General features: G+C 48.5%; 1 protein-coding gene across 2 annotated transcripts; it reads left to right on the top strand.

The window, feature by feature from the left end:
* Positions 1 to 563: 563 nt before the first annotated feature.
* ITM2C (integral membrane protein 2C) lies at positions 564 to 26,485 on the top strand. 2 transcript variants are annotated; one of them, XM_049803403.1, is made up of 6 exons: positions 564 to 718; positions 15,549 to 15,686; positions 18,198 to 18,386; positions 18,680 to 18,790; positions 22,633 to 22,783; positions 24,088 to 26,485. In XM_049803403.1, the coding sequence occupies exons 1-6, from the start codon at positions 614 to 616 to the stop codon at positions 24,177 to 24,179; spliced, it is 786 nt and encodes a 261-aa protein (XP_049659360.1). In that variant the 5' UTR covers positions 564 to 613; the 3' UTR covers positions 24,180 to 26,485. The 2 variants fall into 2 exon arrangements, with proteins under 2 accessions (XP_049659360.1, XP_049659361.1); XM_049803404.1 differs by lacking the exon at positions 15,549 to 15,686.
* Positions 26,486 to 27,367: the final 882 nt, after the last annotated feature.

Below are 27,367 nucleotides of genomic sequence, written 5' to 3'. Positions count from 1 at the left end.
AACAGCAGCTGGGTTTTTCCCAGCTTTCCCCAGAGCAACCTCTGCTCTCTGTGTGCATCTGCTCCAGGCTGATGCGTCTTCAGGCTTGGTGGGTTGTTAGTTTTGTTTTGCTTTGTTCTCTAATGTTCGCTGACCCCATTTCAGCAGTGGCACTTCAGTACTAAAAAGTTAGCACCGCCAACAGCCAGGGCTTCCTGGGGCTGCTGCTGCACCCTCCCTACCCTACACCTGCGGAAGGGCTCGAGACCTGCAGCCGAAAGCTGTGTTAAAGCAGGACCTGACGGTGGCTGGTGGGGGGAGCGAGTGGCTTTCGGCTCAGGTCGGGAAGCAGCTGTGGGTGCTGTCGGCGGGCAGATCCCCGAGGGCGGCTTTATCGCCCGAGACTCGGACGGTGCTGCATTCGGCACCCCCCGCCCCCCCGGCACCCTCCGCTGGTTGCAAACGCCCGTTTGCCTTCGCAGCCCTGGGTGGGGCTGGGTTGGGGGGACAGCCCTCTCCCCGGTCCCACCGGGGAGTCTGCCGGGGCGGGGGCGGCGGCGGCGGCCCCTCCCCGGGGCGGTGCCGGTGCCGCTGCCGCGGGCGGCGGCGGCGCGGGAGGCGGCGGCGCGGGGCCATGGTGAAGATCGGTGTCCAGCAGCCGCCGGCGGCCCTCAAGCCGGAGAAGGAGAAGGAGGGGGGCGATGGGGTGGCGGGCACCGTGCTGCTGCCCCCGGGCGCCGTGAGTGCGGGGCGGGCGGGGACGGGCGGGCGGCCGCCGCGGCCCGGGCTGTACGACCCGGCCCCCGTGGGGGCCGCCGGTGATAGCCCTCTTTGCGCCGGGTCTTCTCCCTTTTCTGCGAAGTTAGGGCTGATGAGAGCAGGAAGGTGCGTGCGCGGGGTCGGGTGTCAGCTCGGTGCTCGCTCCTCTTCGGAGAGGCGCCCAGGGAAAGATAAAAGCGTCCGGTTTGATGGATGTTAGTTCATCTCCTAGAGGGTGCGAAGGCATCGGAAGTTTGGAGAAGCAGGGAGGGGATGGGGCAGGGGAGTTGCACCATTACAGGGAGCCGCCATCCTTAGGCACTGAAGTAAATGGCCAGTGTGGACAGGTGGCGTCAGAACTCATCCCTTTGGTCTAGGTGGTTTTGCCTGGGGGATTGTGATTTGGGATAGATCATTCGTGGGTGGATTTCAAATTCTAACATCGCTGGAGGCTTAGGGTTGGCATGGAGAAGAGGCGAGAGGAACAAAACGGCTGGTGCTGGAGCAGGATGAGAAGCAAGGAGATAAGAGCATGTGCAGCTCTCTGGATGTTTTGCAGTTTTCAAGATGGGAGTTGACATGCTGAAGTTGAATTGCTCTGTTGGCTTCAGGTGATGGGTATCAGTGGGGAACGAGTGCACATGGCTGCAGAGGTTGGGATCCTGCCAGGCGTGAGGTGAATGAAGGCGTTGGGGCATCCCTAGCAGATGCAGAGCATGGCTGGGGCCTTGGGGTAGAGTTATGTCGAGTCCCATCCAGACGGCTTGAGTCACGGGCAGGCACTGGCAGGCGGTGCTGGGCATGAAGCAGTGGTGGTATGGCTGGTGCCCCTCTTGAGGAGGGGAAGGTGAAAGGGACACTGTTGTGTTTGGCCAGGAGTTGAGTGTTTCTGAAGTCTCTTGTGCTAGAGAACCCCCTGCTTGCAGGCTTCTCTGTGAGGGTGGACCTGCTGGGGTAAATACCACACTGCGTAGTGGGAGGGTCTTGTCCAGAGAGGTGGGCCTGACCCACAGCATCAAGTCTGCCTTGTTACAGTGCTTCTGTCTCAGAGCAGGAGACTTAAATGGCAGTTCTGTATTCCTCAAATGCCTCAGACTGTGCGTGCAGTTTGGCCATTTGATGAACCGTAGTATCTCCCTGACTCAAAAAACTATGGAGGAGCTGTGGTTTTGCTCCATTCCTGCAGCAGTGCAGAGTGTCCCTCCTCATGTGTCTTACCAAGCGAGTGGGAATTACCTGCCCTGGAGAGTTGCTCTGCAGTAGGGGCTTCAGGAGATTGCTCAGTTCTGCAGACAGTTCAGGGAGTTGCTTATACATCATGCACAGATGTGCTTGCAGCTCTCAGTTGTGCTGTTAGTGTCTGAATGTGCTCTGTCTGTCATGATTGCATCTATTACTTTAACACCTAGAAGCTGTACAGAAACCTGTAATGGGGGAATGTGGCCAGCTGTGATCTCTCAGTGATTTCTAGACTTCATCTTTCCTAATTACAAACAAAAGAAGGTGGCAGGTTTCTTCCCACCTTTGATATTCAACCCTGAAAGCTGACTATCACACTGGACTTCCAGCTCATGCTGCCTTTAAACCAGCTTTCCGCATCTGGGAAGTCGGTTGTTCTGCCAGTTGTGCATAAGCTCGGGCAGGATCCAGCTCCTTCTCACGAGCACTGTGAGAAAAGGGGTTTAAAAATTAATAAAAAATAAAAGTGACAGAAGCTTATTTCCATCATTAGTGCTGCCAGATCTCAGCAATCAAAATTATTCCGATTCAGGTCCTGCCAGATGAATGGAATTGGCTTAGGTAACAAATAATAAATTTTAGGTTCTTTACGTTGCCTTGGGCCTCTCTCTGACTCGTGGGGGGCACAATGTTGTTCTTTTAAGCCCATGTGAACTATAGAGGAACTTAAAAATATGAATTTAGAACAAAGACTCTTCAACAGTCTCTTAATTCCAGCGGATAGGCATGTAAGAAAATCAGCGTAAGACCTGTGACAGAAGGGCAGGAGCAGGTTGGGGTGAGTCAGTGCAGCATGAGGGTGTCCAGGGAGCAGCACATCCACTGACAAGAAGGTGGCCTTTTCCTGATGCTGTTTTTCAGGGCACCTATGACACTGGATTCTTTGGTGTAGTTTGTACTTAGCTGGACCGCGGGAGTGTGCTGCTTTGTAAAACACCCAACTTGTGGGGTTGGTCTTTCCGTAGCCAGGCTTTCTTGCTGTGCTCTCTCTCCTGCTGCCAATAATTCTTGTCTGTGTGTGTCTTTCTCTAGCTGCCTCGCAGCAAAATGGCATTGGTGACATGCAAACAAGATGCTCTTCATTCCTTTCCTCTTTGATCTCACAATTTCAATCCCAGTGATAGGAGCCAGAGCTGGGCAATGATTCAGCGGCAGCTTCCGCAGCCTGTGAATTTTGGCAGGCGCTCCATGAATGCAAAGATGTGGCAGGCAGGAAGATGTCTGTGATGCTAATGTGTCCTGAAAAGTAGTAGGTGAGGAGTCCTGGCAGCAAGTTCACATGTGCTGAGCCTTGTTTCCCCCCTGTGCAGCTCAGTTTGGATTGGAAAGAATATGCAGTTTGAACTCTGTCAGAAAAATCCATGTAATTTTGAAGCAATGGCAACATTTTAATGACTTATAAAAGAAACAATCTTGTAGGAGCTGGGAGGATGTAGCAGCCTCGAGCAGAAGGCAGTTTGAGATTCAGTCAGAAAAAAATTTGTTGTGTTCATTGGAAAATATTTTTTCAAATGCAAACTAGTATTCAGTGAGTTTTAATTGAACTCCAGATTTACAGTCTGAAATGGAAATAAATACATAAGCTGTGTCTTTAACTGTGCTGGGAAATATGCTCCTTGCATTTGTGATGGACGTTGAAATCCACAGGAATCAAGTAAAACTGATGGCTGGAGCTCTCCAGTCAAAATTTGGTTTGGGTTCTTTTTTTGGTCAATTCCTTGTAAACCCTCTAATACTTGCAGCTAGTTATTCTACAGAGACTGTGAGAGCCAGAGGAGAAGGGGTTTCATTAAAATCTTCTGCTTCACGAGATGTAAATGATAAGTATTGGAGGGGAGAGGCACCTCTCATCCCCCTTGCTCTGTATGTAGCAGACTGGCTGCTCAGCTGCCCTGGCCAAGGGCTCTGCTAGACACTCCTCCCTGCTGGCCTGGAGTGAATCGTACCTTACAGCAAATGCTGCAGCACAGACAAGGTGTTTGTGGAGACTGGGATGGTTTGCGCATGATGGAAGACATCTGTGTGCACTGGAGGTTGCTTTCACAGAAACCTGTTGGTAGAGGAAGCAGAAAGCAAAACCTATTGTCCTGCATCTGGGAAAGGCTGTGCTGAGATGGCGTGTGTGATTGTGTTCATCTTTGGCTTGCCAGAAGGATGAACGTTGAAGGGAGGGCGATGTCTGCTCAGGCCGTGACTGCTAGGTCTGGCTGGTGGGAGATAAGGGCTTTATGGGTGAAGCAGGAGGACTGGGAGAGCTCTCTCCATACCTACAGGCCTGGCAAGCCTGCTGGAAACACCTTGGCAGTGGGTCATAGGCCTGGGGGCTGTGAGGGGCTTTCCAGGGTGCATACAATGGTGTCCTGTGGGTGTGACTGATGTTTTTCTGTGGGTTGGTTGTGGTAATACAAGGCTTTGGTTTCGTGCCTTTCAACTCGTCCGCATTCCCCAAGACTTGACAAGACTCTTCCATTCAGTGGGCTTTGGATCACGTCCTTCCTGGTCATATGGAAAAGCTTCCTACAAGGAGCTCCTTGCTGTCTGGCGCTGGATCTGTCCAACCCTTCTGTCTCTGTGTAGTCTCTTTGTAGGCTGCACCTCAGCATGACCATCTGGTGGGGTGCCTCAACCTCCTGGCTGCAGGGCTGCCGCTCCCTGGGCAGCCAGTGGCAGCTCCTGCACTGAGCGCTGTTGCCCTGTTTGTACAGAAATAGCAGGGGAAAGCCCTGAAACCCTTGGGGAGCGTATTGTCTGGGTGGGCGGCTGCTTCTCTGGTGCCTGGGAAGCTCTCCTTCCTGTCACTGCCACTGTGAAACTCCCCAGTGAGGAGCAGGTCCACTGTGGATGCAGAGCTCTTAGCAGACAGATAGTGTCTTGCTGCTGGGGGTGTTGCTGTGCTCCCACTCCCCTGCCTTTTCTTGCACTCAGACAAGCATGTGAGCCGTGACTGCTTTGCATCTGCCTGAACAAGACAAGAGGACATGTGCTTCATGGGAGGTGGCAGCAGATCAGAGCAGGATAGGCAGCAATGCTGCTTCTGGTCTTCCCAGAGGTACCGGTGCATCATGAGCAGTGATGCTCCAGAGCTGGGCTCCAGCACATGGGGCAGGTGGAGAGGCAGTGGCTCTTGCTGGCCATGCAGGCATCTCTGCCAGCCCTGTAAAGTGGAATCACACCAGCTTGGTAGAAGCTGCTGTGCCAATGAAGGGCTGGGTTTTGTGACTGACTTCCTTGCAGGGTGCTGTGAGGTGGAAGACAGATGGTGAGGGAAGGGGATGTGAGGAAAAGTCTTTTAAACAGGCTTTTTCACAAAGCAAGCTGTAAATCCAGAGAGAAAGAGAAAAACTAGCTGGCAGCAATGTGGATTGTTTATGCTCATTGACATGTTTGCTGGCTTGAGTCCAGGCTTCATGCCCCTGAGCTGTGGGTATTTTCACCATGTTGAGGTCTTGATTTAGTGACCTAAACATGGAAGCTGCCTCCTGTAACAGAAGGTTTTTCCTGGCCTTTGCCCAACCTTCCCATATCCATGTGGGCTGAAGTGATGACTTCTTTTTGTGTCCTGTATGGAGTCAGCAGCTTAAAAAGAAGCATTGCCACTGGTTCTCAGTCCTCTGTGGTTTGGGAATGCCTTGGAAGCAGAGGAAAAGGACTGAATTGGAAAAAAACATCTCCGGACCCTTACACGATCTGCTCTAGTGAAATACTAGACTTGAGTATCTTACCGGACTCTGGACATGGATATTTGATATTCTAGCTGAGCATGACAAAGGATCTGGCTAAAACTGGTGGGGCAGTTAGGAGAGGGAATGACTGTTTCTAGCAAAAATGTTATAAATGTGACTGAATTTGGAAACATGGAGCTCACTGATGAAGGAGATGTAGACTGAAGAGATGGAGAAACTTGAAATGTCTGTCTAGAGGTGTGCATTTTCCCAAAGCTGGGGGAGAGCCAAAGCCAACGCAGCTTTGCATGTAGGTGCTCTCTATGTGGGAAGAACCTGCTGCGTTTACCCCCTTTGGGTGCAGCAATTTCTTTGGCAAAACACAGAAAACCAAGAAATATCTTTAAAAAGAAGCACCTTTAAAGGGTAAAAATGAACAAAACGTAAGTATGAGGTGGAGGCTTTGCTGCACACACTGCATGTATTAATACATCCTTGCTCTGCTGTAAGAAGCCCAGTGCTGTGCAGTGATACGCAGAACGCTGGTTTCCACCCTGTCACTGCAGCGTGCTGCTGGCGTGGAGGTTTGCGAAGAGGTGGCCTGGCAGGTGTTGTGTCTATGGCTGCTCAGAGGAGGGGAGCTCCTCCACAGCAGAGCCCTGCTTCTAGGTCTGGAGAGCTGGAGCATCTGCAGAGGATGAGTTGTCCTTGTGTGCAGTTTTGCAATTCCTACTTCTGTGCTACCAAATCTTTGCTCATTATTGGGTTTACAGGAGATGGAAAAGGCATTTTCGCTTCTGGATGGGTATTTTCTTCCAAGGTGATGTGTGGGAACCTAGGCATGGGGATTTTGTTCTTTTTTTAATGACAGTGTTGCCATTTGAGGGAGGACAGTGTTGAGGGGTTTTGTTTTCTTTTTTTTAATTCATCCCTCTGTACTTGCATTGCAGAGTTGTCTTCCTTGCTGCCATGCCCTATCATTGAAGTCAGTTTGAGCAACAAAGCAGAGAAGGGTAAATTTGCCTCCTCTCTCTTGCTGTTGTTAAACTAGACACTGTTTCTTTGTGGTGAATTTTCGAGTGTAGGACTGACTGTCAGGGTTTTCCTACGCTGCTGCTGGGAGAAGAGGTAATCAGTCAGTGTTCTGAAAGGGAGCAGTGACTTCATTTTGTGGTGTGATACTGTGTAAGTCCTGGTTTTCAGGGAACAGGCAAATGTTGTAACCTGAAATCTGGTTCCTCGTTAAGATGCTTCAGCTTGTACTCCAGGAAACGCTGGACTTTGACCCCTCTGCTTGAAGCGAACAGTATGGGTTTACAGCTCTGATGCCCACTCTCTGCAGAGACAGCAGAAGACAGTACCCTGGCTGTTCCAGCTTGTAAGCGTCTTGGGCATGGCTGTGTCCTCCTTTCTACCAGCCTTTTGAGAATCAGTCACCTCTAGTGAAAGAGTGAGGTGGGACAGTGATGACTTAATTGGCCACAACCAGATCAGCAGTGCTTGGCTTGCCCTAGGTGACATCCAAATTGGCTAATTTGCTCTTGACCATCTCCGCCTGCCTGACTGTAGAAGCTCAAAGGTGGGTGCTATCGTTTTAAATTGTATGTTTGCATGGACTCCAAAACTATCTGGACATGGAGCTTCCTGCAGGGAAGCAGTGGTTATAGCCCAGTGGCGGTGTTCAAGTGAGTCCTCTGCCCAACTGTTGCTCTGCTCTGGTGCTTCATTAGGATCCAAAGCTGTCACTGATGGTGAAATCATGTGAAACCTTTTGGTGTGTGTGGAGGTCTTTTCCCTGTCACATTTTCTGCTTTCAAATATGTTGAGAGAGCACCTGATCCTTCACACCTTTTGCAAAAATCTGTCGCTAGCTCTTGGCTTATGCCCAGGATTCACCGGGCCTCTTGCACAGGTTGGTAGGTATGTTTGTTTTCTATTGGAGCAATTGTACAATTTTAGTCCAGGAAAAAGTGAGTGTGTGGCTGTTGGAAGGGAAGTCTGTCCAGCTCCTTCCCAAGCACATGGTCCCACTTTCCTGCCACAGGACAGCTTGTCACTTTGGTGGGCAGTCAAGCTTGTGGCTTGCTTCTTCCCAAGCCACATGTGAAGGTGGAAGGAAGCAGACTCTTTTTGTGGGCAGCTGTTAGCAGCTTCTCTTCACCTGGGAGGAGAGGGAAGACTCAGCTACACGAAGAACAAGCTGAAAGCTGTTGGCCTTTCCTTGCCTTAGTTTATCAATGTTCTTTCATATTTTTGGCATTGGTCAAAGGTCTTTTAAGAAGTCAGGTGTCTGCCCACCTGTATATGTCTTTATCTTTGAATCAAGTCTCTCTTTAACTTTGCCAACCCCTCAATTTAAGAGCTTCCCCTATTCCCAGAGCAGCTGCTGTGCTTCACTCTTGCTTGAGCTGCCTTTTTGTCTTTAATTGCTCTAGATAGGTTTTGAGACCCAATGCCAAAGCTTAACCTTCATTCTTCTGCTGAGGAAAATTCCTATTCTTTTAATGCTACCTTCCACTTCAGGGTTGCAGAAAACCCCTGGCCTTCACTTGGCTGTTCTGATTCCTTCCTTCTCCCAGGTGAGGTCTGCCCAGGTGCTCCAGAGCCTTTCAGCTGTGGTGGTGGAGCTGCCCCGGGGGCAGGGACTGATTTTTCCCCATTGTCACACTGAGTGGGTGCAGTTCCTGTTGATATCTGGAAATCAGGCCATTGATCAGACACCGTATTTTGGCAGTCAGGCTGTTAAACACCCAGGTTGGGACATTTTTTGCCTCTCTATCACAGCTGTTTATTTCCTCTCTGCCTGTTCAGTGTGACACTTGCGGCTTTAGCTGTGTGCCTGGTAAGAATAGCTGTATTTTTACAGGGGGCTTTGTTGGTTCTGCTAATGCTGTGAATGGTTTTACTCCTGGGAAAGAGGAGAGGGAGGCTGGAAAAACTCCAGCTGGCAGTTGTTGTGCCTCTGCCAAAAAATAAAATTAAAAAAATATGGAAATGAATTCCTCAACCCTATGCAAAGAGGGAGGAGAAACAGCCCCTAGTTTCAGAAGAGGATGGAAAAAGGAGAAAAGAGGGGGGGCTTATATCTCTCTTGCTGACAGGGGAGAAGGAAAATATGATCACTGAGCACTTAGGAGCTCCCATATGCTAGGCTGTGTTTTTAACATCCTGCTGTCCTTGTCATATAGCAACAAAGCTGCGGGTTTTAATTAGCCAGTGGTTGGTTTTGATATTCTAATTTCCAGTGCTGCGAAGGGACTCCTGAGGCAGGTGGCTTTATTGCTAGTCATGTGCTGTGGTGTCATTGTCGTTTAAAGATGTGATTAGATTCATTTATTGCAACCTTTTTGCCTTCGACTGTGATAGTCTCTTAATTACATGCCTTTGGGTTTTTTTTGGGTTTTTTTTTTTTTTTTGGCTTCCAGGCGTCTTTGAGTCCAAAAGCCATCAGTTGTGTTCTCTGTGGAAATGCTGCTGTGTGCCCTGCACAAGCACTGCTCAAGTACAGTGTGCAGGGAGTTCAGTTGCCTCGGAAACTGTATGCCATATATGTGTGTGTATCTCTCTCTCCCCTCCCCAGGCATGCACACATTATTTTCTTTTCTGACCTGGAAGGACTTTCCTTCCAGGTGACGGGCTTGTTCAGAGGCATCTCATTGCTAGTGCTGAGCACTGACCCCTGTGACTCTCTGCCAGGGCGATGGCCCAGGCACTGTTCCCCCCTTGGTGTCACTTGGTATTTCTCCTCATTTCACTCCCTTTCCTCCCTCCAAGTGTAACTGCTCTTGAGGACAGGACTCCTTTTTTGTTCATGTGGCAGAGGAGCCTTTTTTTTTGGAGCATGGGAGATGCTTTGGTGGATGCAAGGATGAACTGCCTTTGCTGCGATGATTTCTCTCTCTCCATTTCTCTCCCCCGTCTTGTCTTCCTTTCGTCTGCCTTTTCCCTGTGCATAGTCTCTCAGTTTCCTTCTCCAGAGCTCTAGCTTGGCAAGTGCTCCAGTCTCAAACCCTAGCTGGCCACCCCTGCGTGCTCTGGCCATCCCTGGGGGCTCTTCACCACCAAGCTCCCCTGGATCTGAATGCCTAAATACAGGAGTGGTTGTCTCCGAGAGGCAGGTCTGGATCTCCTTGCTCTACAATTTATCCCACAAACTCTCCAGTGCTTTTTCTCATACAGAGCAGCAGCAGTAGGTGCTGGCAGTGCCCAGCACCTGCAGGCAGTAGGGATGCTGTCTGTGGGGTGGCTGGATGAGGGGGCTTTGCTTCATGTGCAAGAAGAGCAGCCTGTGCTGGTGAGGACATGGGGGGTCGCTATCCTGAGAGGTGACACTCAAAGCCAGGCTCAGCACATCAGAGGAGAGGTCAGTCTGTACTAGCTTATGCCTATTGCAGCAGCAATGCAGTTTTCCAGCAGTCAGCTGTGGGGTTTTTCCATCTGAAGTCAATGGAGATGCTGCTATTGAAAGTCCTTAAATTTTGTAAAGCAGTAACTGATTTTGACTGTGAATATGGGACTTGATGTGCTGGAGGTAGAGACTTTGAACTGATTTTTTTTCTTTTCCCATAGTCTATATTGGCCTTTAGTTACCAGAAATGAGTAAACGGTGAGGTTAGTTAGATTTTCTGATGTGGGTTTCTTAGGTTTCGAGCCTGCATCCTTTGAAGAAGCCGTGGCTGCCTGTGGCAGTGTCTGTAGTTACGTCAGTACATCTTCTACATTGAGAGCTCAGGCTGCTGCTCCCTTGAAACAAGCAACTTCCCAGAGAGCGATGACATATTTTGCTGCCTTTCAGACAGTACTCATCTCCAAACCACGTCCCTTTGAGTATTTACTCTGCATCGCATTTCTCTCCTCACTTGTCAGTCATCAAAATCATATCTGCTATTTTTAGTCACCCCAAGCTTCTTTGCCTGTTGGGGGTGTATATTTAGACACTTGCTGAGCTTTGTCTCCTGTTTGTCAGGCCCTGCTACACCTAAAATGAAAGATTTCAAACCTGTGTGTTTCAGAAATGCAGGGAAAGTGGTTTGTGGAGAACTCAGCTGTTCCCAAAGCAGGAAAGTGCTATGAACTGAGTCCATGTCTGCCAAGGCAGTGTGCAACTCAGGAGAGAACAAGGCATGATATGACACCTTTAATTTCCTCACTTCTGTAATCTTCAGGAAGACATTGGTGATGAAGAAGCAATAGAATCAAATATCTATTTTTCATAACCCTGTACTGTATTCATGAGAAATATCAAAGGCAGCATGTCACTGGGTGTGGTTCTTGCTAGCAGCTCCTACTAGTTTTGTGTGTCCAAAGGCTCAGTGCCGTGAAGCCAGGAGGGTTTGCTCAGCAGTAGGTGCCCTTGGCAGTGCTTGGCAGGCATTGACGGTTTCCCTGCTCTGTCTTACTCTGGCCTTTGGACTTGATTTCCATGCTATGGACCGGACATTGTACCTGTAAAGCACAGCCAGGCTTTTGTCCCCCAGCCCCTTGTAGTAGAGATGTTCCTTAGCCATTCAGTAACAAATAGGGATAACAGGACACCAGCCATTTTCATCATGTCCTCAGCAAGACCTGAAATTCTGAAGAAAACCCACGAAGACTGAATTAGGACTTTTTCTCCTCCCTCAGGTTAATTTCAAGCCTCCTCTACCAAATGGTCTGTATCATAACTTCATCCTCTCCCATCTAGGTATCTGCCGGCTGTGCTCTGCTCCTGTGCTAGCCCTGCAAGCAGGCAGGGTGCTGAAGCGTAGTGAAGAGCCTCTTTTATCCAAGGAAAGGAATTCCTTTTTATATTCCAGTATCTTGTCTGCTGCCAGGCACTGGGCTGAGTGTCTGTGAAGCAATCATGCCCGCAAACTGGAGCGGAGTCAGCATGTCTGGTTTTCCAGGCTTGCATGCTGGAGCTTCCTCTGTCTCCCACCCAGTGGGATGAAGTATTAGCAGGACAATGCCTGGCGGAAAACCAAGATACGCAGGCACTCTTCTTGAGAGATGGTTGCTTTCCCCCATTGCCCATGCAGAAGAAGAGCGAGCTGTGCCTTCCCCTCGGGTTGTGCAGGGGAAGGAGCTCTGCCCACGGCTTCTTTCAGTTTTCCCAGTGGAAAGGAAGCCAGCCCAGCCCTTTCTATAGGGTCAGCACAGCAGTGGCTTCTGCTGCCTGCACTGGTGCTGGAGCATGTGGTGGTGCCAAGAAATATGGAGCAAAGAAAGGATCATCGCATGGAGCGGCAGGGTTTTCCTGCCCTGAAATAGCAGAAGGATACTCCACAGAGCTGTGGATCTGTCTGTGCATCCTCCTTCTGTGTACATCTATAGCGCCTGGACCATGGGACATCATGCTCTTCTTCCACTGCTGTCACTTCTCTATCTGTTTGTTCATGGAGGACCAAATGAGTGCTTGTCCTCTGCACCGCCCAGAGAGAGGAGGAAGGACCTTATGTTGATTTTTGTGTAAAATATGCCCATCTGTTGGAATATCATGTTTAAAATGATAACAAAAGGAAAGCCCATTTGCTGAACTGAAATACCTGTCTCTGCCTCTTCCCAGGGATGGTTTTGACACCAACTTTTGCCATTTCTCTTGGCCAAAAAAATCCATAGTTTTTTGAGGCAGAGAATTAGTAGGATGGCTTGTTGCAAGAAGAGTATCTGGTTAGTGAATTCTTACGGAATATTGTTAAACATCTGGTGAATGTGCAGCATTTTTGTGTGTTAATATTTTGATTTTTTGTCTTCAGTGGAAATGCATGTCTCGAAGGTGTGATCTGCTCTTCAGGAGAACCCTGCTGCTGAGTTTAATTCTTTTCCCCACCACCAAAATTCATGGAGACCAGCAATGCTGCCAAATCTGCAGAGTCTGCCACGTGGCATGAGCGTGGTGCGTGGTTTGGTTTGCTGGTTTGTCCTGGTGTCTTTCTGGCACGGATGGCTTTCCTGCAGCTTGCTGCTGGGACTGCCTGGTTCTCTTTGTGATAAGGTTAGCTTAGGGGAAAACTGCTCCCTTGCTGGAGAGCCAGGTGTTCCTATGGCAAGAACAGATGGAAATCAGCTGCAATGGATTGCCCATTTTTTAAAATACCCACATTTCAACTGCAGGGAGTGGCAGTCCTGTGGGCAGGAGGTACATTGTGGCATGAGTGGTGCAGCAGCCTGTGGAAGAAGCTTCTTGGATTTTTCCAGCCTGGTAAAGATTTGTTATCCTGGGTGAAATGCTGCTAAAGCAGGTTGCGCGCTGCACCGTCCACAGGCTGTCAGCACGGAGAATGCCTCCAGCCTGAAGCCGAAGTGCCAACTCGCATGTAGTTGCTTTTAAATTGTAATTCATTCACAGTGACAACGGCTGATGGCCTTTCAATCTGCTGGGCTGGGGGATGGAGATGCATATTTTAGTGACGGTTTGTGCAGGTGATTTTTATGCAATATTTTGCAGGACTGTGGTTAATTGTTCCCCTTGGCCTGCCTGGCAGCATTTTTTAACCTCACTGCCTTAATCCCCGCTCCATCAGAATGGTTGCTGCTGAGTTTTTCTTTCCCCGCTCAGAATTTGAGTTTTTTTTTTTTAATTTTTCCTGGTGTTTTGTAACTTGTCCCAGGGCAAAGCTCTCCTTCACTTCCCCTACCTTCTCCCAAGATGCAAAATGCAGGCGTTTTTCCTGAAGCCATTGAATCCTTTGTAGGGAGCTGAACTCATATCCTTTGGCAGTGAGAGGTGGGATGTCTCACTCTGTCTTTGGCTGTGCAAAGAGCACAGAGCTGCTTTAGCAAATAGCAAACCACCAAGGGCTTATTTGCCCCTCCCTACCATTCTTCAATCACAGGGTTTTTTTTTACTGGGAGTATTTGTTTTCCTCTTTGAGTCCCTGTGTCCTTCTGAACCCTCTCCCCAAGCTTTCCATGGGGTTAGCACTTGCAGTTCACTGAGGAAGTGAGCAGTGCATTATCCATCATGGGAACCTGGCATCTTTTGGATGTAATTCGCTTGTGGAGCATTAAACATTTTCTCAGCCTTGCTTCAGTGTCAGTAGCAGGAGATCTTTTCGTTCCTCTTCACCCCCACTGTCTGCACTCTTTCTCTGATGACATGTATCTGGGGAAATCTGTTTTTGTGAAACAGTTGACATGCAGCATGACTCTCTTGTCCTACCAGTTCATGTCAGAGAGCCTTTAAACTTCCTCTAGTAATGTGACTTTTTTTTTTTTGTGGCTTCTCACAGTTGCTGCCCCTCGTCTGCAGGAGGAGAGACAGGGAAAGATTGGAAGTGAACTTAAAATGTGGTATTCTTCAGTTTGCTCATCCCTTTATTTGCTGGAGGAGCAGCAACAAACTGGTTACACTGATCCTTCAGTGTAGAGAGCTGGCAGTGAGCAAAGGTGCTGCAGATCTTTCAACAGCTGGGATGAAGGAGAAATAAATATAGATTAGTTTCTCCTGGAGGTGTGCTGGAATTGTAGCTCTCCCAAAGCAATTTGGTCTTTGCAATTATCAGTCTGTATGTGGCCAGAAAAGAAAAAGTCAATGGCTAGAGCATTCCACGTTGGCTGGGTGTGAAGCAGATAGCAGAGGGGTTGCAGGACCCTGGCTCTGCCCCTGTTCCATACCTCGCTGGAGCTCAGGTGCTGGGAAGGTGGAGGGGATCCTTGCCTGGTGGGCTCCCCATGGGTGCCCCAGGGATGGTGGGGTGCTCTAGTCTCAGGGCAGGAGTGATCTGATACCTCCAAGCCTGGGGCTGAACTGCTGCTCTCACAAGGGCAGCTCCATGGTGGGCAAAGGGGAAAGAGGTGTTTGCTGCCAGCTCTGCTGGGCAGAGCTGATCACATACCACCAGAGGGTGGCAGGGACCTAGGGTCATCTCCCCTTGGGCCTTCAGCACCTGCACCACCCTGCAGGTTTTGGCCATGTTACCCTGGAGTAACATCTCTTTAAAAAGTGATAAGAGGCTGTTGTTTGCTTTTAAAACTGTTCCTCCAGTTCATACTGGTCTCTGGCTAGCTGTGGAGAGTGTCTTTCTAATCAAACACATCCGATCACGTACTGCACAGAGGGAGTTAATCTGCGTGAGTCCTCCCTGGCGCCTCTCTCCCCTGCCTGCCTGCTCAACTGAGGGCAGCTTTCAGCTCTTCTGTGTGGAAACTGGGGCATCTCTGAACCAGCTTCTTTCATCTGCTGCTGAAAGGCCTTACATCCTCCTGCTTAACATTTTGGAGGGTTATTTTTGTAGTAAAACCAAGAACATCGTAGGCTGGGATGAATGGTCCCCAGGAGGTAACCCTGCCTTTGCACTGCCTTTTTGAGGGCTGTAACAAAAAATGGCGAGTATGTTTTCTTTTGATGCTCTGACCATATTCCTGGAAGGTATTGGGATCTTCTTGAAAATGAAGTTGAGATCAACTTTGGGTAGGCTCACCCCAGCACAGCCAGGAGGTCTCTCTCTGAGACCAGTAATTTCCACCTCAGAAATTTCCCCTGAAAAATTCTGCTAGAGTGGCAGCATTTTAGCAAAAAATTTTGAGTATAAATACATAAATTCTGTTACATTCAGTAGCCAGGAACTGTTAGTTCCTGATTTCCTTTTTTTCAGTCGCTCCTTACTGCCCACTGAAACAAAGCTTGACTTTGTTCTGAGCAGTTGGTAGGAAGCAGAGTATACATATATATGTGTATGTTCACATACACTTTTTTTTTTAATATATTTTATATATTATATAAAAAAATGTATGTTTGGGGGGGTGGGAGATCAAAATGCACAAGAAGTGTTTTATTCATGCTGTCAGATGTGAAGTAACTTCTCAGGACGGTGCCTGCCTTCTTCAGTTGCACACCGCAAACCTGTGCACAGCCTTTGCATAAAATACAGTTGATTTTCTGATCCCTTGCAGTGGCAGCTGGCAGATACTCTTGTTTTTGTCTCACAGGAGGAGCCAGCTCCCACGGTGCAGGGCAGGAGGTCATCGCTCAGCGGGGTGTGCTACCTGACCATGGGTCTCCTTGTACTGCTCCTGGGCTTGGTCTTTGCATCGATGTATGTGTACAGATACTTCTTCATCACCCAGGTAGGGGCGAGTTTGGAAGGACTGCTGGTTCTTCAGCTGGAGCAGCCAGACAAGCCGCTTCAGCCTTTGAAAGAGATGGTGCTGTTCTTTATTGCTTTGCACTGTGGTAACTTGGGAGCCTGTCCTCTGGGCACTGCAGTCAAGGCATGTCTTAAGTGGTGGGCTCAGGCTCACATCCGTCCCGACTGCTAGGAAAGGCCTTCTAGAAACCCTCCTCTTGCCCTCCCTTGTGGCTTTGTTTTGACTTTTTTATTTTTTTAACTCCATAAAAATATTCTGCCAGTTCTACCTTTTAAACCCAACGTCACTGCTGTCAGGGGTAGGGCAGTCTGCAAACATGGCTTATTGTGAGGGGAGAGCAAGCCTTGGAGAGAGCAGGGAGGTATAGGCAAGGGAACAACTTTTTGCAGTAGGTTTTTTAGGCCATAGCACAGCAAAACTGTGTAGGTGTGACAAAAATAGGTGCCACTATTAATAAAGTAGGCAGAGAAGTGAAAAGTAAGTGGGAGATGGTATGGAAGGTGAGCCCTTGACGTCCATTACATTCAGCACCTTTTCTTCCACATAGTCTTTGCAAAACTTGGCCTAGCTGAGGTGCTGGGCTGGCAGCAATGTGGTGACTCAGAGCATAGTTGAATGAGACGGGGCAGAGCTGCTTTTTAAGGAGGAAACTGCTGAGCTCTGTGGCTTGCCGAGTGTTTTGCCAAGAAACCCCAGAGCATCAATTTGCACTGAAGCCTTCGTTCTGCTGCAGAGCAGCTATTAGTGACTGAGTTCTCCCAAGACCACTGGCTGCCTTTGTCTCTGCAGCCAACACTTAGCCGCTCGGCAATATAGTCTTTTTATACACTCCCTTGCTTCATAAATTTTCTTGCTTTCAAATTAATTTGCAATCTTTGTTTTAAGATACATCAGTGCTTTATTACCCTTTGTCGTGGTTTAAGCCCAGCTGGTAACAAAGCAACACGCAGCTGCTCGCTCGCTCACATGCCTCCCCGCCCCTGGCGGGATGAGGAGAAAATACCAAGGCAGGCTCGCGGGTCGAGATGAGGGCTGGGAGGGATCACTCGCCACTTAGGGTCACGGGCAAGAGGCAGGCTCAGCTTGGGGAAGAGACCAGATCGATTCCATTTGCTACCAATCGAACCCAAAGGAGGAGCCTGGGAAGGGCACCCGAACCTTAGAGCACCTTCCCCCCAGCCCTCCCTCCTTCCCGCCTCAGCTCCACTCCCGGTTCTCTCCGCCTCGACAGGGGATGGGGGTTGGGGTCAGCTCGCCACCCCGGGTCTCTGCCGCTCCTTCCTCCTCAGGGGGAGGAGGACTCCTCGCTCCTCCCCTGCTCCACCGTGGGGTCCCCCCGTGTTCTCCCAGAGGCGCTACCACCGTCACCGATGGGCTCGGCCTGGGCCAGAGGAGGGTCCGGCCTGGAGCCGGGGGAGCTTCCAGCAGCTGCCAGCAGGAGCCGGCCCGGTGGACCCTCCCCCGCTAACAAAAAAAACCCACGCACCACACAAACCCATTACACCTGCGCTCATTTATACCTGATCTGGAAACCCTGTGACAACCATAGGGCTGCTCAACCCTCCCCCACACTGCTGTGATAGCGTGATGGCACCCTGTTGCAGGGCATTTGGTGTATACACTTCCTTATGAGATGAAGCCGCTGACACTGAGGAAGGTTGTCAACCGGCTTATGGCCTGCATTTCAGTCCATCACCCAGTCAGTACCTACCATTGGTGTGTGCTGAACGGCACTGGGAAATGCACGCTGGTCCATTTGGGGCCACCTGTTGTCACCCCAACTGCCTGCCTGGGATACCAAATGACAGCTCATACCCAATTACACAGCAAAGCCCATTCAACGAGGTCAGAGATGCTTTGGAGACCAAGGGAACAGGGCCTTTATGTCTCAGTCTCCGATGGCTGCAGTTCGTCCCTGTGATCCTTATGCTCAAACTTGATTTCTCACCATGCGTTAGCTCTCTTACCCATACCTTGTGCTTCTGGAGCCCTGGAGAGCAGCAGCTCCTGTTTTGCCGTGAGGTGAAGTTGGTTTGTTTTGGTGCATTTTCCATATCCAAGCTACAAGTGCCTTTAGAAATGGTGCTTTGCTTGCCCCAAGCCTATATGCCTTATGTAGAAAAATGCAGTTACTGGAAGCCATGTCTATGGATGGATGTGAACAGCCTGGTTATGAAATGTAAGGCAGTCAGTTTGCCTTTCTGAATTCCTCCTCGTGAAAGGAGGAGGATTCCCACAGGGAATCCTTTATTCCCTTTGGACCCGTCTAGCAGGAGGGGAGACGTGGTCATTTCACAAGGGTGTTTTTCATTATATCTTCATCAAGAATATTTTCTGGTAAAAAGACTGATCTTGAAATATATTCAAGCATCTGTTTGAAAAGAGTTTTTTTACATAGTACGGGTACATTTCTTCCCATGTTTGCTGTAGCTGTTAATGGGGTGTGGGGTATGTGAGTGTTGTATCTCCACCTGGATCTTGTCCCTGCAGCTGCCCCGCGAGAGCGTGTTTCACTGTGGCGTCCTTTATGAAGACTCGCTGTATTCGCCATTCAAAGGGCAGCTGGAGTTGCACGAAGATGTGAAGATTTACATTGAGGAGAACTACGAGCAAATCAATGTCCCAGTGCCCCAGTTTGGCGGGAGCGACCCTGCGGATATCATCCATGATTTCCAGCGAGTAAGGAGCTCTTGGGGCCTTTGGGGGCGTAGCACGGGACTGAGCTGGGGTGCACCAGCATGGTGCTCGTGTCACATATGTCTACGATGATCTTGTTACTGAGCTGTCCTCCTTCCCAAGGCCCTCTCTGAGATTTTCCAACCTGCACGTCTTGCTTGGTAGGGAGGTCCTTGGACAAGTTTGTTGCTTAAACCAATTTCCTGTCTTCCCTGAATTTCCTCTTTTCACCCATCTTCCCAGCCACGTTTCATTGCAAAGAGCTCAATTCCTAAATTTCTCTGCCTGGAATGCAGGGTCTGACAGCTTATCATGACATAACGCTGGATAAGTGCTACGTTATCGAGCTGAACACCACTATTGTGATGCCTCCTCGCAACCTGTGGGAGCTGCTGGTTAACGTGAAGGTACAGCTGCGATCCTGTTTATTTTGCATGCTTTTCTTTAGTTGGCTCCTGAGTGCCAGCTAGAATCTCATGGGAAACCAAAACTGCTGTGTCTGTGGAAGTAAGCCTTGGCCCTGACAGAGCTGAGCCTTCACATAGAGCGAGGCCTTCAGGGGGTTTAGCTGAAATATTAATTTTGCAGGCAGTACAGTAGCACTGGCATGATGGATCAGCCTGACCAGGGTGATGCAGAGAAGCAGCAGATTCCTTCCCTCTGGTTTTTACTGATAATAGGAATCAAGGAAAAAAAGAAAAATTTCCCTCCTTCCACTCTTGCCTTGGTTACTGCTGCAGGTTGCCATTTGCAGAGCTTTGTCACCCTTTGGGGGTGGAATCTGTTCTGCCCTCCCCACAGTGTTGCAGGTTGCAACACCGGACTTGGGCTCATGCAGTTTTGCTCACAGCAGGCACTAATTGGGTTTAGTACCAGCAGGTTTGTTCAGTTCAGAAGCCTGTACCACAATTGCAGTGACTGGAAACAGTGATCTTAAAATAGAGTGTTATTTAATCTTAGCAGCAGGAAAAAACCCCAGACTGCAGAAGGTGCATATCTATCTCAGTCTTTTCCAGGTAAAGCAAAGCACTGAGCCTGGGTCTCTGACTCCCTTCTGTGATGGTCTGTTTAAAAGAAAAGAAAAAAACCCCTAACAATCTAACTCTTTCTCTTTCTTAAATTCCCTTTGCTTACTTGCTGCTACATGCAGCGTGATGAACTTTAAAAGCTCAGAGGCAAAAAGTTGTGCCTTGAAAGATGCCTGATCTCCAGTCCTTGTCAAACTCCCAGTTTATTTCCTAGCTTTCCTTGCAATTTCTTGCACTGTGACCATCTGGCAAATGTGCTGGGAACCCTGCTGAGGTAGAACACACATTACTTACAACTAGCTCCAAACCAGCCACAGCTTCTCACCATGGCAGGTGACCAGGCCCTGGGGCAGAGGGAAATGGAAAAGGCAAGATTGTACAACCTGACAACAGAGCCCCAGAAAAAAACCCGAGAGATTGGGAATGCTGATCACATCCTAAAATAACAGGTATAAACTCACAGTCAATGAAAATGATGCTTTGTCTTTATCAGAAATTAAATTTAAAAAGGGGATAAAAATACAATTAAAATGGTCTTACGTGTTTTATTCTTTAAAGGGAGTACAAAGCAGATATGGGTTTAAATAACTTTCTGATCATTGGGATGGGTAAGGGTCTAATCTGTCTGTGGAGGTTTTAACATGCACCTATTGTTTTTAAGTGTTTAGTTTGGTCTTGAGCTCAGAAAAAGTTTATCACCATGAGGACAGTGAAGCAGTGAACAGGTCGCCCGTGGAAGTTGTGCTGCCTCCTTGAAATCCTTAAAGGTTTTCAAGACTAGACTGGGTAAAGCCCTGAGGTCCCTCCCCAGCTGAATTAGCCTGTGAACCCGTGATCTTAATGTCCACAGGTAGGGCCTTGCTGGTGGCCTGTGTCAGGCAGAGAGGGCAAATTTCTTCCTGCTGCAGGGACCTTTATTACCTGATGACTTGCCCCCCTGCTCAGAAGTGCTCCTGTTTGGATGCTGCATTGGTCCTTGGACTTGGACAGTTTTGCCTTCCCTGCATCTCTGAATCCAGTCAAGCCCCTAATAAATGAGACTAATTTCCAGCTGAAAGTTTACTTTTGAAGATGTTCAGTGGTTTCAGTCCTGTTTCTAGGACCAAACCATAGTCCAGCAAATAACACCAGCGGTTTGCTCCAGCAGACTGTGGCAGCACAGGGAGTCAGTGAACCTCCTTTGCACTTTTCTCCCCAGCCAGTCTGGTGCTGAGGTGCCCCATTGCAGTGTGGCTGTCACATGTCCTGTGCCTGCTCTGCAATCCTTGCTGTGTGTGGGCATGTCTACCCTGCTCACGTCTTGGCCCTGCTGTCACCGTGTATGCATTACCAGGCCTCTTGTGTCTGATTTTTTTGCCTGTAAATGGCAGCTCTGTCCCTTCTTACAGGCTATATTCTGTATAGGTGTGCCAGTTTAGTGAACTAGCCAGTTTAGGGCTGCATAAATATGAGAGAAAAGAATGGAGGGATGCTCCCCTCATGCAGCAGCAGGAAATTGGAGATGACCTAGTTAAATGATGGACAATCCACACCTTATGCGAACACAAAATGCTCAAAGCTTTAGTTTTCTTAAAACTCTTGGTGGAGAATTGAAGGTATTGTCCTTGTTGCACAGTCCTGAGATGGAGGAGCGATTATTCCTGACTACTTCAGGTGCCACAGCTATTTAAATCCAAAACAATGAAGAAACTGGATTGTGTGCATGTGTCTGTCTCTCTAAGCCCTCTCAACAGTTCAAGGATATGGCAAATCCTGAGCCCCAGCCTTGAGAGTTAACATGATAGCTCCTGCCAGTAACTGCACATATCGCATGCCCTCTCTTGCACTCTCCCACTGAGAATCAATAATTGAATTTCTTGCAGAACTGTTGTGTTAGTGTAGTACAAACTTCCACTGATAGTCTAGTCCTCCAGCATTAGAGGAGAGCTTTAGCGATCCAGTAGGCTATGCCAGCCCAACAGCACGGCATGAAGTTAAGACAGCGTGTTTCCAGGCACATCTCTATGGAGATAACCAGCCCTGTGGTGGAAACTGAAGAGGTGGTATTTGAAATTGTGCTGTTGTTGCTTGCTTTTCCCCTTGTTTACATTTATAGTGGACCCAGGATCTGCTGGTTCTTTTATTTCTTTGTCTCTTCTTAAGCGAAAGGGGCCAGAAGTGAGTCTTTGCTTCACGGCCTAGTTAGCGTCTAGCCTGCTCAGAAGTGCCCCCCAGCCCAAGGTGTCCTTGTAACACAGCTGCTTATTGCCACAGTGGTGCCCAGACAGCTGCGAGATGCCCTGAGCTTCCAGGGATCAGCTTGCAGAGAGTCTTCAGTGCTAAGCAGATCTCTTTCCTGCAGGGGAAGAGGTAGTTTCCATCCCCAGGGTGCTCCCAGGTACCCCATTTTCTCTCTCCCCATTTTTTCCAGCCCCTGGTTACTTTCTGCCATGTCCCCCCACCAGGCACCCCACTCATCACCCTAGTCTTCACAGCGGCCTCCACCCCAACAGCAGGGAGCTCGTGTGTGCTGCTTTGCCTCAGCTCGGTCCCTGGAGTGAGCTGCCTTCCTGTACTGCCCCAGAGTCACTGAATTATGTTGCTGGGTGATGCAGGTGTGCCAAGAGCTCTCTTTCCCCTGACTGCCTAGCACTATCATGCAGGGCAGTGTCTCTGAATGTGGTGTCCATCTCTAGTCCCTGTTCCTCTGGGCTATAAGGGCAGGAGATCACTGTGGCTGTGCTGAATGGACCAAGGAGGAGGGGGAAATGTGAAAAACTCGGGAAACTGTTGGAATCTGAGCAGGGCTGGCATTTTTGGTTTTTGCCTTTTGAAGTAAGTGTAAAATCCACGTTTTCAGTGGAGTTCCTGGCATTTTGGTTGAGCCTTGATCCCTCTCCAGATGGGTTTGTTGTGCTCTCAGAGTTACAGCTTCGCACACCCTCCTTGAAAACTGGGGTTAGTTTATAACAGGGTTGATCCTACGTTGGCTTAATCATCTATGTGAATATTCAATTCTTGGATCTAATTTGTTTTGTGTGCCCTGTGCTAGTAGCATGAGACAGTTTACTGCAAGGACAGGGAAGCATGTTAACTGGCCTCAGTAAGTGGAGTTTGAGCCTTCAAACAGTGAATTTTCTGCAGTTTGGCTGTTCTTGGTGCTCTGTGTGAGACAGTTCTGTTCAAGGAGGAGATCATGGCACCACTTGTGCTTTATTTTGGTGGAAACTGTGTCGTTTCAGAAAGGGACATACCTGCCTCAGACATACATAATCCAGGAGGAGATGATCGCAACTGAGCATGTCAGTGACATGGAGCAGCTCGGCTCCTTCATCTACCATCTCTGCAGCGACAAGGAGACTTACAGGCTGAAGCGGAGGAGTGCGAGGAGACGTAAGAGCCTTCCTGTGTTCAGCTGTCCTCACTCGCTCTGCCCCCACATCACAATCATTATTTCTGCTGTTACAGCCTTGCTGGCCTCTTCATGATAAGAGGGGAGGATTCACTGTGGGTGTAAGCACACAGGAGATCTCTTGAAGTGTTTCTCATCTAATTAATCTAAACCCAAATACGGGATGCTGCTGCAGCAAATGGGTTCAGGCTGCTGTGTTTCTATCATCTATCAGCCTAAAAGAAATATTGAGAAAATGGTTAGGGGACCCAGCAATTCATTTACATGTGGACTCATGAGGCTGAACTAATAGCAGTGCTGTTGGGAACAGTTTGGAAAATTTTCCTAATGGAAATGCCTGCTTCAGTGGCAACTATTCAGAGCAGATTAGATCTGCAAATTGCCTTTATTTAATAAAGTTCCTAATAATATGGGAAAAGTTCTGAAGATAGAACATTTGACTACCCTAGAATGATTTAATGAAAATCAGCAATATGTATCTTACATACCTTAATATATCCTTATATATCCTTAATTTCAGTATTTGTATTTATTTGGTTTTAGATACTGGTGTACTTAAAGGCTCACCTGAAACATGAACCTATAGTCAGTTTGGGTTTGGATCTCTGGGGAAGCTGCAGGGTGCTGATAGCATTTGAGTGCAGAAGTCACCATGGCTGTAGGTCGTGGTTGCTTTCCCAACAGGATCTGCACAATTGTGTGTGGGGCTGCTGGCACACTGGCTGCTGCTCTTGTGGAGCCCTGGCATGGTCCTGTTTGTCAGCAGGGCACCACTGGGTTTGCTGTAAGAGGGGAGTGGCTGCCTGGCAGAGCTGCCCAGAGTTGAGGTCTTGCAGTTTAAGGGCATGGGGAGCATTACTTGTTTCCCAGAGAGGCTGAGGCCATAGCAGGATCAGTGCATGCAGACATACAAACTGCCAGAGGAGTGGTGATTTTAAGCCCTCCTTGGCTGCGTTCAGAGCTGTGCTCTGTACCAGCCTGTGACTTCTGCTGGTTTCGTGAGGCTTTCTGGTCTCTGAGTTAACACTGAGATGCTGTCAGCTGAAACCAGCTGTTTCCAGGCGGCTCCCACAGCTCATGACAGCTCTTACTGCAGGACCATGGCCTAGAGAATATGGCTATTCTTCCAAAGACCAGATTATGCTGCTTTTCATATGGGCTATGTTGTTGCTGCATTTCAGTGTTCCGCTGTTGCGTCTCATCTGCTTTCCTTCTCCACTTGCTGCAGCTCTTATAGATTATAATTTGTTGAATTTCCCCTCTCCTCTCTTTCAATCACTTCTAGGTATCAGTCGACGCGAGGCTGGAAACTGTCATCATATTCGTCACTTTGAAAACACTTTTGTGGTTGAAACTGTTATCTGCAAAAAGTCATGAAGCCACTCTCCAGATGTAACCTTCCTTGGCTTTGCTTTCATACACATGCACACACATGCTCTCAGCCCTCTCTTTAGACGTGGTAATCTGTCTTACTTTTTTTACTCCCCTGCTTGTGCAGCTCTAACCTCTTGGGCCTATTATGGCCTCACAGTGGATGAGGCCTACCTGAGACGTTTGCTGGGCTTAAATTTACACAGTGGTCGAAGATAACATGGTAGTAGATGCAGCTTCTCCCACACCACAGGATCGAAATCTCTTTTGGAAGCAGGTTTGGTGTTGAAGGGGTGGCTGAGAAACAGGAGTGCTGGAAATAGGTACTCTTTTCCTGGCTGAGCGATTTCAGGCTGGTACAGTGCTTTGGGGCTGCCTTGGCACTGGGACAGAAGGTGTATGCACAAGAGGGGAGGGTTACCATTTTGATGCTGATGTAATGACCAAATATACATAACCAGATGCACTTAAGAAGAGTTGTGAGGCTACAGACAGGGTGGTTCAGAAAGCTCAGCAGAGGGAGGGTTTCTGCCCAAACCATGCTGTGGTGGTCCCAGCTTGCTCTGTGCTGTTCCCCTGAAGACCAGATTTCAAATGTTGGAAGCAACCACTATGTGGGGTTTTTTTATGACTGGCTCCTGGACTCACCCCTCATCACATCTCCTCCTGAATGTGGCATGGCTCAGCATGACCCACTGGGCAATGCAGGGTATCCTGATGAGTGTTCAGTGTGGGTAGGAGGCCAGGGTAAGGGGCAATGAGGTGGGCTGGGAATGGCACAGCAGGTCCCTGCTCCATGACCAAAAAACAGAGGGTGAAGTGCAAGGCTGCGTACCCTTTAACACACAGTTGCAGCGGCTGTGGATCCAGGGCAGATCTGCTGTCACTTTGCTCAAGTAAATAAAGAGGTGAATCTTTGATGCAAGGTGCCAAAGCTCCACTGATGTCCCATCTATAGGCTGTGGCTGCGAGTGGAGCCGGGTGGTTTACTCCAGCCTTGTCTGTCCTGGCCAGCCTTGCTTGCTTGGGAAGATGAGTTATGTTCACATGGGGTCTGTCTTCCTGAGTTGTTGAGATCCCATCTGTGTGCAGATAGGGTGCCATGCCTACGTACAAAGGGGTATCAGCAGCAGAACTGGTAGTTACTGGCAAGTGTGGAAACAGATTTTTTTTTTTTAACAGAGTGTGTATTCTTGTATAACTCCTCTGATGAAAGCTGTTTTGATAGTAATTACTGTAGTCCAGCCATGTATCACATTATCTGCAGGCACCATTGTAGTACAGATATTGATACAAGGCAAGATTCAGCTGATCAATATACTGCAGAGAAATTGTGTGAATGAAACTGCATTTCTATTGATAATCAGACAGAAGAATTGCAGAGTAATTAAATATTTTTCCCTCTGTTCTGTAAATATAGTTAAAGCTAATTAGGTTCTTGAAATGCAGGCAGTTTTTTGGCTTGAAAGAATGGGGTGAGTTTCAACTTGGCACATTCTTGCTAATTGGTTTCCAGCAAATCTGGACTTGTTCACCATCTGTTGAAATGAGCTTGTTGTTTCAGAAGAGGAAGGATAAAATAAGTGCAAGTATAATCATTAACTCAGCAGAACCAAAAAAAGGGAATATATTTTAGAATAAAACTTTCAAGTAATAATACTGGGAGTTAATTATGTGAAAACAAAATGGGATCTCAAAATGGTCATGTAATGCAATAGGAGTTAGTATGTCCTTAGAGGCTGAGAATTTCTTTTTTTATGTAAAACATGGTCAGCTATAAACATTAAGTTTCAATGAGTAAAGGAGGACACTTTGGTTTCATTCTGCTTTAAGCTTGGTGCACTTCATGCAGGTTAGTAAGGAAATTTCCCACTGCCAGAGGGGTATTTGCTTTTCTAGTATTGCATTTTTCCAACGATAACTTGCTGCTAGCCCTAACCTTTCATTGTGGAGTGGATGACAAGAAGTGGGTCAGAGAATTGGTTCGCTTAATGAAAGTGCCACAAACTGGTAAATTTAAGCCCCACATTTCTCTTCATTTCTAGGAACATAAGCTTGCACTCAGGTGAGCATACAGACCTTCTTCCCCTTCCTTCTTATTCTGCATGAATTAACTAGTCATTGAATATGCTGACTCCATGCAATCCTGCAGCTGTAAGGACAAACCTTGGTTCTTTAAGGTGAACTAATGTGGTCACTGTTTCATAGGATGAGAATGCGTTTGTCTAGAAAGAAAACATAAGATGCTTTGTATATTTTGTCTGGTAGGACTCTTACCTCTTAGGAAAAATCCATGGGATAATAAAATCTTTTACCTCTGATCTGTAAAGCGTGTGTTTGTTCAGAATGAAAAGCACATGCCCTCCATGAAGCTGTTGCTTGTCAACAGCCAGATTGGAGGGGCTGGCCTGGCAGCATCTTAGAGCCAGGCTGTGGGAGGATGCTGCAGTGTGGAGGCCCGTCCTCATGGTGATGGGAGAGCTGCGTGGGGACATGGTTGAGCCGCCTGCTGTGGAGCCTGCCTGTGCCTGCAGGCTCTGCAGGGCTTTTCCCCTGTCCTTGCACTTCCCTGGGAGACGCAAGGGCAGCCCATGGTGGGGAAGTTGCTGCCAAACTGAGGTCTGTGAAGCAGCAAGATACCTCTGCAGCTTGGGTGGCTAGTGGGTGTCTGATCTTCATGGTCAGCCTTGCTTCTCCAGCTGCCTGACTTCTAAGTAAAAATTTGTCTGCAAGTGGCCTAAGCCTGCTGTTGCCTTTTGGCTGGCTCTGCAGTGAAGGCCCTGGGAGGGCTTCCCTCCTTGCTCCATGCAGCAACGTGGGTGCCTTAGTGCTCTTCTGACTTTTCTCTTCCCCTCTTTCATCCTGGTAGGGAAGTGTCAGAATATTGTTCCTGAACTTCACTGTTCCTCTTTCCACAATTAGTCTCTGGTCAATCAGTGAAGACGTTCACGTTTTGCTTGTTACAGTCATTTTTGCTGCATTTTGCATTTACCTCTTCAGTGTCTGGATGCTTTTTCCATTATTGGAGTTCTGCAGAAGAGCTGCATCTTACAGTAATTATGTTTGCCAAAGCATTTTCTCCTGGACTGGCTGAGCCAGCTCTGCCTGACGGCCCTCTCCTTCCATCGGCACTAGGCTGAGGAAGCAATTCTGCATCAGCCCATGGGAAACCCGACCCCTTCAGGCGTGTTCAC

The sequence above is a fragment of the Accipiter gentilis genome, chromosome 6, assembly GCF_929443795.1.
Source record: "Accipiter gentilis chromosome 6, bAccGen1.1, whole genome shotgun sequence".
Classification (NCBI taxonomy): domain Eukaryota; kingdom Metazoa; phylum Chordata; class Aves; order Accipitriformes; family Accipitridae; genus Astur; species Astur gentilis.
This window is presented reverse-complemented; position numbering and strand designations above follow the sequence as displayed.

Excerpts from the sequence above, each read along its gene's own strand:
- ITM2C (XM_049803403.1), top strand. The coding sequence starts at position 614 with ATGGTGAAGATCGGTGTCCAGCAGCCGCCGGCGGCCCTCAAGCCGGAG. Across the intron at positions 18,387-18,679 it reads TCATCCATGATTTCCAGCGA|GGTCTGACAGCTTATCATGA; the intron begins GTAAGGAGCTCT and ends CCTGGAATGCAG. Across the intron at positions 18,791-22,632 it reads AGCTGCTGGTTAACGTGAAG|AAAGGGACATACCTGCCTCA; the intron begins GTACAGCTGCGA and ends GTGTCGTTTCAG.